We start from the raw sequence: 9,114 nt of genomic DNA, 5'->3' as shown, positions 1-9,114 counted from the left end.
ACTAGCATTTTAGAACTACCCAGACATAATCATTATATTCTTGCTTTAGACATAAAATTGATTTACATTGGGTTTAATAAGGACATAAAGTTGCTTTTTTTTTTACTAGGGATATGAAGGGATTCTGGTTGAGATGAGGCCAGCCGGAGGTATATTCTGGAAATGAAAAATAATAATTTTATGTCTGTCAGTATTCACGAGGCTACGTTTCCAGAATCAGGGAGTTCATATACCCTCAGCTTGCAGGGCTGGGAATGCCAGTTTTCTACAGTGAAGAAATTTTGGGGCTGCTTTTTTATTTTTAAATCAAAGAAGTGGGGAGGGGCACCAGCTAAGTTGTTGTTCTTCAATCTTAGTTGTGGAGGGCGTCAGCCACCATCTGGCCACCCGTCGGCAGCCTGTGGCCTCTAAGCTCAAGGTGCTGTGTTACAATCTTAATTGTGAGTGGGCGTAGCACCATCCCATGCGGGAGTCAAACCAGCAACCTTGTTGTTAAGAGTGCACGCTCTATCCACTGAGCCATCCAGAGGGCAGCTCAGCTCAAGGTGCTGAGTTCAGTCTTAGTTGCAGGCAGGCGTAGCCCACCATTGAACAGGCAGTCTTGTAGTTGGGAGCACGTACTCTCACCAGCTCAGCCACCCTGCCACCTGTTGGCATCTCAGCAGCAGCTCAGGTGCAGTGTCACTGGCCCATGTGGGAGTCAAACCGGCGGCCCTGTTGCTCAGAGCTCGTGCTCTTAAGCTAACTCTTAACCCACTGAGCCACTCGGCTGGCTCTGGGGCTGCTTTTTGAAGCATAAACATGGACTCCACTTTGTTTAAGATGGTGGGGAGAGGGGGGTGAATCAATAAGCTAGGTAGGAAAGGAGCCAGCAGGAACCAATGGACCCAGCGACAGAGCTATCACCCCCTCAGGCCGTCTTACTAACTATGTTTTACTGAGAGAAGCTCCTAGGAAAACAGAAACAACCAGCCGACCAACAAAGCAAGAATGCTTTCTTCCTGGACTTCCATTCTTACACATTTAAAAAAAAATTATTAGTTTCAGATGTACAAAACAATGTATGAATTAGATATTTACACCACTCATAAAGTGATAAGCCCCTCCCCTAATCTACTACCCCTCTGACATCGTATATAGCTGTTACAGTTCCACTGACTCTACTCCTTATGCTCTACTCCACATCCTGTGAATATATATATATGTGTATATATATATATATATATATATATATATATATAATTGTAGTTGACATTCATTATTATTCAGCTTCAACTTCAGGTGTACACAGCAGTGGTCANTGAATAATTTTTCCTTAGGCTTACATTTCCAGGACTAGGATTATTGAATCAAATTATTGAACTTTCTTAATGCTTTTAATACTTTCATATATACCTATGATTCTATTTTCCATATTTGTGATCCAGCAGCAGCATTCAAGTAATCTGTTTTTACCTAATATCATCAGGCGATTTTAATAACATCAGTTATTTAATTGCAAAAAGGAATTATATTTTTAAGGGTAAAATGCAATAAATATTTGACTTGGTCATTTTTCTTGAATTTCAGTAATTTAGAATTGGGTTAGTTCACTCCTTTTTGATGAGGCCAACAGTGCATTCTTTTTGCCCTATAACCCCAGGGCCTTAAGGAAGTTCCTACTTTGGACCATTTAAAAAAAAAAAAGAAAGCAGAAGACCTCTTCCAGTAAAAAAAATCTGAATGTTTCGTTTGTTACATATTGCTTGAGGAAATTTAAGGGTGTTCGCTGATGCTACTCTTTAAAGTAGAATATTTGTCTTATGGTTTGTATGGACATTTAGAAATTTCAAACCTAAACCTCAGAATTAATATTTTTCTAACTTTACCTCAATGGTAAAACACCTGCCAGGCAAATTCTTACAAAAGGAAGCAGGGCTGCCTGGCAAAGTCCTCTTCAAGGAGGGTTTTATATAATATTCGTTTTACATGTTTTTACTCCCCTCCTTCTCCCCGCTGCTTCCTCTTCCTTCATCACTACTTCTTTACTTTCACGTCTTGAAATAAAGAAAAATGTGTTAGTTTCTTCACCCGTACTGCTGTAATATACAGGACCAGCCACTCCCACGTCATGTGATGATCTCATGTTCTGTAATGCAGGTGATCGGCACAGGACCCTTGGGAGAGAAAGGCGAGAAGGGGTACCCAGGGCCTCCAGGGTTGAGAGGAGAGCCAGGCCCCAAAGGTAAGTTCCTTTCCTTTTTCTTTCCCTCCTTCGCTCCATCTTCTCTCCTCCTTCTTTCCCTCCCTCTGTCTTTCTCTCATCCTTTCTTTCTCTGTCTTCCATTTTTGACCTGTACTCATTCGCATTGTGAAAACATCTGCAGGACTGCGTGGTGACAGAGTCTCATTCAAGCTTATGTTTCATTGTCCAATTGGCTATGCAGGGATCCTTCCCTGGCTTCTCTGTAGCTTCAGGGGCACTGATTTCCACAAGTTCAGTACTCCTTGTTCCCCTTGACCATGGGCATTCATGAGCACAGAGCTATAAACCAGAAATCACAGGTGAACTGGTCTCAGTTTGTCCAATTTTCTTTTCTCTAGGTTTCCCAGGGCCACCAGGCCTGCAGGGCTCTCCAGGTGAGCATCCTTAACTGATTTTTAAAGAATGTTTTTAAAACTTCTCTGCGGTTTATATTTTGAACATATTTATCGTGTGCATTAGTTATTTGCGTAAAATGGCTGGCACTGTTGTTGAATATTATTCTTCTACTTACGAAATCAAGATATGTTCATCGGAAAAGTGTTTATTTTGTAAGGTACAGGTTAGCATGTAGTCATGAACTTGAATTTAAAGGGTGGGACTTTTTATATCTCTCATCAAGTCACATCTCCTCTCCCTGGCTCTGATCATTTCCTTGAAGTTAATGTGTAGGAAGCATTTGACTGTCAGCATTTCCATGGTAAGGAGCCTGCCCATTTAGTGTTTTTTCACTTGTCTAAGTAGTTCCCCTTTCAGTGACGGTGACTAGTCATTTTACCTTGAACAGGGTTAAGAAAATTAGTTTGTGCTGTTGATGTTAAACTTGTACTGTGATTACATACATGCTATTTTGTTCTGGTTTTAGGCATCCCGATACCAGGGCAGGCTGGTGCTCCTGGCTACCCTGGTGAAAGAGGAGAAAAAGGTGACCAAGGATTTCCAGGGCAGTCTTTGCCAGGACCAAGCGGAAGAGATGGACTCCAGGGCCCTCCTGGGCCCCCCGGACCCCCTGGACAGCCAGGCCACACGAGTAGGTTCCATCTAGGATCATTTTATGTGGTGTCCCATTGAGAACAGGATGCCAGGGCAGAGCTAGACCCTGTTGCTAACGGTGCTCCTGAGTTCACATGCAGCACAGAAGGCTGGTGTGTCCAGTGATTTGTGAATTATTTACATCCCACCTAGGTATTTTTGCAAAATAAGTCATGCTACAGAAAAGAATTTTATAGTAAAAATAAAATCATGAAACTGGTTTAAAGAAATAAGAAACATGTTAGTCAGTTCTGAGTCTCCTGGCATCTAAAGCTAAAAAGCCAACCAGTTGAGTTGTATGGTTTGTACTGAAAATAGAACGTATTCTAGTTTGTCTAGAGACATAAACTAACACTGAAACACACACATGCACGAAGAGGGGACTTTATGGGTACTGACTGCACAGTCTATGTGGTAACGTAATGAAGGACTTCAAATTTGAAAGGTACTTTGCGTGGATTTTTCCCATTGACAGCCCTTCCTCAAAGCTCAGCACAGAACATCAAACTCTTAATTCAGTTAAGGGGGTCCTATGATCCCAAAGTAATACCAAGCAAAATGTAAGAANCAAGGATAGATTAGAAAGTATAATAACACCTTTTAAAAAGATGCTTTATTTTTGGCTCCCCCTTCCTGCGTTTTTCTTCTTTGTATAATTATTTTTATGTCTAAATCGTTCCCAATTTCTGCATCAATAGGGCGATCAGGGGGTCAGCGGACCTCCAGGAGTGCCAGGACAAGCTCAAGTTATGCAAAAAGGAGACTTTGCCACTAAAGGAGAGAAGGTATGAGAGGACTTTGTCCACTGAATACTGCCTTTCTATAATAATTTCAGACAAATTCGTGAGTATAAAGAGAAACCCGGTCAAAATTCAGTTTCCCCAGCCACATGTACCCTTGACCTGGAAAACAGATTTATAGACTATCCATCATACAAAATATGAGCATCTGAGAGCAGAGGCAGCTAGTACTGGTTCGGAGCAAGACTGAGTTGAGGCTGACTCACCTGAGTTCTCAAATGTACCCAAGGTGAAATGGGCTGAGTCAGCAGCGGAGAGACAAATCGAGTGTAGGAGTTAGGTATACAGTTACCATAGATCAGGCATAATTAGCTGCTTTTCTTAAATCTACAATCTAGTCAATGCGAGGACGTGAATGCTGGAGACCAGTGTGAATTTCTTTGTTAATATATCAGGAAAAGATTCCATCCCCCCCCCCCCTTTTACATGTTCAATATAGCATATAAAAAAGAATGATGTAGCTGTTAGAGAGTACTGATATCTCTTTCTTTCTCTTTAAAATTCTTCTAGGGTCAAAAAGGTGAACCTGGATTTCAGGTTGGTACTAAATTCTTGCTTATCATTTTTATTTTGTGTGAAAGACCATCACGTATTGGATTTAAGCTACAAGCTTATTTCACCTTAAATGTAATATTGACTTAATTTAATATTTTACTTAAGTATATGAATGACTGTAACTCTTTTTTTTTGTTTTTTCAAAGGGAATGCCAGGGTTTGGAGAGAAAGGCGAGCCTGGAAAACCAGGGCCCCGAGTAAGTTCTCTCAAAAGTTCTTTTATTCCTTATTGTAAAATCATTTTCCTTTCATTCCTAGAATCACAGTTTCAGGGAAACAGAAGCATGGGAGGCGCTGGTAGGGGTTTCTGGTTCCTCCCTTTCCTCTCCTAAAGGGCTTTTCTGAAGCCTGTGGGAATAGAAATGAGGAGAGCTGTCACCGTTTGAAAAACCTCCCACAAGGTTGAGACCCTTTGTTATTCAGATGTCGCTCCTCAAGACAGCCTGGGGTTGGGAGGGGTGCTCTTTGAAGAGCTGTGCTCCTGCTGGCTTCTCATTAACCGCCACCTGTCCACTTCTTCAGAGCCCTCCGTGCCTTTTGCCACTGCCTTCCCAGGCCAGCTCAGAGCTCTGCCCAGGTCCCAGGCTGCACAACCTTGAGCCGAGATGCTCAGATGCTTCTCACCCCCTGAACGCTGGTGACAGGAGACCCACCCAGCTTCCAGTAGTCTGCGCATTTCTGGTTTCTAACCTGAAATGATGCCAGAAACTTCCGTTCAAATAAATCTTCTGCACATCAGCTATCAAATACTCACATGCCAATAAGGAACCTTATCTGGTGTTAGCTATGCTGCCAAATGTAATGGATAGCTTAGAAGATTTGGAGCCCATTAGCCTCCATTGTTTAAAAATTGAAAAGGCCTCTTCTATTGTAACTTTTTCATAGTTATTCAATGTATAGCCTATTCCTTGTTATTGTAATATCATCAATTTACACGGAGGTTTCCTATGAGAGATGATATATTAACTTGTATTTGAATGAGAGCCTTGGTGTTATAGCATATTTACTATTAATTCTAATTAAATACTAATGTCTAAATCCTTACTGTACAGGGAAAACCTGGAAAAGATGGTGAAAAAGGAGAAAGAGGGTTTCCAGTAAGTATTTCTCTGTAATTTTAAAAAGCTAATTGTTACCGTCATTAGCTTATGATTGTTGTTGCCTCTATTTCATTTTAGGGGTTATCCGGTGACCCAGGGTACCCAGGATCCCCAGGCCGAGAAGGTTTTAAGGTAAATGGTGGCACCATTTTGAGTTTTTACCATCATTTTGTAGTTCACTTAGAAATGTTCTCTAAAATAAAGGACTATGGACTCATAAAGAATTAAAATTATTTATGTTCCATATGAATAAAATACACAAGTTAGCTTAGTGGTTTTGTGTGCATGAATTTTAAAAATATGTTTTATTCGTTCAAGTTTTTTTTTGGTAGTAGATTAATTTTTTATGATTATAAAACAACAGAAAATGCAGAAAGATATCATGAAGAAAGAAAGCTTATCTAATTTTTTGATTACCCACTCAGAAATGGTTAGAATTAGCAACTGTACTATGTGCACACATGTACATATGCCTTTAAAAATATGGTACTACATGATACATCCTGCTTTTTTACTTAATGATATAATGTGGATATATTTCAACGTCCAGAAATGTAGTTACATATTAGTACAGTTAATGTCCATGCCTTTTACTGACTGGTATTTAGATCACTTCCACATTTTTATGATTACAAATATTTTTGTTCACTTGTCTGATCATTTCCCTGTCATAAATTCCTAAAAGTGTAATTTTGGTAATATGGCAATAACCATGGATAGTGCCAGGTGGGTACTAGACTAGTCGGGAGATCACTTCTTAAATTATACAAATGTCTAACCACTATGCTGTGCACCTGAAATTAATATAAAATAATGTTGAATGTCAACTGTAATTGAAAAATTTTTTAAAAGGGGGAAAAGGTGAAGGGGAATAAGAGGTCCAAATTTCCAGGCATAAAACAAATAAGTCATGGGGATGTAATGTACAGCATGGGGAATATAGTCAATATTCCCGATGATAGTGTGGTATGGTGTCAGGTGATTGCTGGACTTCTCATGATGATCACTTCCTTACGTGTATACACGTTGAATAGCCATGGTGTACCCCTGAAACTAATATAGTATTGTATGCTAGCTATATTTTGATAAAAATCATTTAGACCTCTTTTGGGAAGCTTTTGCTATATGCCCCCAAATTACTCGCAGAAAAGCACTTCTATCATCTCGGGTCCCTTTCATTTGGCAACTGCTTGTTATCAAACCTTGGAAAATATTTGTCAATCTGATAGGCAGAAAAAAACTCATTATTGTTTTATTGTTTTCTTTTAATCATGAGACACTAGGTAATGTAAATTTCTACTAAAATAAGAAATACAGTTGACCCTTGAACAACACAGGTTGGAAATGTGCAGGTCCACAAACGTGGATTTTTTTCAATAAATACGTACAGACTGTAAAAGTATTTTCTCTTCCTTATGATTTTCTTAATAACATTTTTCTCTAGCTTATTTTATTGTAAGACTACAATATATAGTACATATAACATATATATAAGAATACAGTATATAATACATATGACATATATACATAAATGTCATATGTATACACATAATACACATAACATACAAAATATGTGTTAATCAAATGTTTATATTATTAGTAAGGCATCTGGCCATAAGTAAACTTTTGGGGGATTCAAAAGTTGTACATGGATTTTTGACTGTCCTGGGGGTTGGTACCCCTAACTCCTGCGTAGTTCAAGGATCAACTATAATTTTGAAATATTTGTTCCTAGCAGTGAGTGGAAAGCTAAAGAGAGGGCCTCAAGGTTTGTTTATCAAATCCAGGTACAAAGGGAGAAATCTCTTCTCATGTTTAAGTAAGAAAAGCTAAAACATTGAATGCTGGTTTCATGCTTAAGTTTAATGCATTAATTTAAAAGGAAAAAAATGTACCTTTGTGGGAAAATATGCATATCTTAGGACTTTTGAAAGTATTATTATGATGAGTCTATAAGAACATTAGATACAAAAGGATTAATTTCTTTGAGTTTTTCATCCAATATGGATTAAATTAAGCCTCAAAATTTATCAAGAACACCCAATGTTCTTGAATAATGCTGGATTTTAAGGGGAAAGGGAAAAAAAGTAAATATCCTTTTATTATGACTTTCAAGGCAGAGACAGACAATCTTACACCTAAAAACCTCAAATAAAATGATTTTTTTAAGAAACTAGATTTAGAAATCATAAGCTTCCATATCATTTTATTTCATTTATTTGCATCTTATTGAAAACTACTGTGTACTAATTCAGTTTACAAATAATTCTATTAAAGTTCTCTGAGGCAGCAGCCAATCAACAGAATAAAAATTATGAACTCGTTTGTGAGGTGAATAGTTAGCCTCCCATTTATATTTTGTAGTAACCTTTATTTCCATATATCACACTTACATAAAGCAAAATGAAATATATTTACTTTTGTTATAACAGTTACAGAGCACTTTAAGCTAATCCCAATGAGAGATACTAAGAGGGAAATAATTTTAGTGTATAGTGGGTACAATCTCTCTTGTTCCAGAAAAAAATAAAGTTGAACTCAGTTTTCTGCAAGACACTCTTTATAGTTAAAACATACAACATAGTTAAAAAATGCTGAAGTTATTTTTTTCTTTTGTAGGGAGACAAAGGTGAAATAGGTCTCCCAGGCCCACCTGGAATTGTGAGTAAGAGTAATATTTGCTGGTCTGGGAGAGTGACTGACATGAAGAAAGGAAAGGAGATGGTGCCAAAAAGTTACATATGCTTCATGCATTCCTAAAATTATATTTTTATGTAAAGGGGCTGCATATAATTTGAAGTAATAATTTTATAATTTGTATGTTGTAGAGTTTGGTACTTACCTTTTATTATATTTTGATAACTTCTGCATATCATTGACCACTAAAATGAAAAGATTCACATGTGGATAAGAATATTATCAACACATTCTGAAAAGTTTTTATTTTAAATGGTCCATTAAGGAAAATGTTAATAAGAGAACAGATCATCCATAATTGGAAAATCCTTGTGAGCAATTTTTATTTTTGCAAATAACATTTTATTCCTTGTCCATATTCATGTTTTTACATATTTACGATTAATGTAACATTTTTTTACAAAAAGAACATTCTTCATGTTTTCGAGTTATCTTTGAATAATCATTTTCAGCACTCTGTCAGACTGTTGTGCTATAATTGTTTTAACGATTTGGCCCCAAATCTTTTTGAAACAATGAAAATGTTAACGTTTTCTTGTTTGCTGCCATTTTGCTCTGTGGTGATGAATGGTTTGTACATATCATTGTGTGTGTGTGTGTGTGTGTGTGTGTGTGTGTGTGTGTGTGTGTGTGGCTATACTCTCTTGTGACCAGCATTTCCAGGACTAGGATTATTGAATCAAATTAT

General features: G+C 37.8%; 1 protein-coding gene across 1 annotated transcript in view; it reads left to right on the top strand.

The window, feature by feature from the left end:
- The window catches only part of COL4A1 (collagen type IV alpha 1 chain), a 156,618-nt gene that overhangs the window by 100,208 nt on the left and 47,296 nt on the right, over positions 1 to 9,114 (top strand). The window contains exons 12-14 of the mRNA XM_019644753.1: positions 2,062 to 2,224; positions 2,584 to 2,619; positions 3,108 to 3,272. Of these exons, the coding sequence (XP_019500298.1) occupies positions 2,062 to 2,224; positions 2,584 to 2,619; positions 3,108 to 3,272 (364 nt within the window). The remainder of the gene's footprint in view (positions 1 to 2,061; positions 2,225 to 2,583; positions 2,620 to 3,107; positions 3,273 to 9,114) is intronic.

This window comes from Hipposideros armiger, unplaced genomic scaffold (assembly GCF_001890085.2).
Source record: "Hipposideros armiger isolate ML-2016 unplaced genomic scaffold, ASM189008v1 scaffold_91, whole genome shotgun sequence".
Classification (NCBI taxonomy): Eukaryota; Metazoa; Chordata; class Mammalia; order Chiroptera; family Hipposideridae; genus Hipposideros; species Hipposideros armiger.
This window is presented reverse-complemented; position numbering and strand designations above follow the sequence as displayed.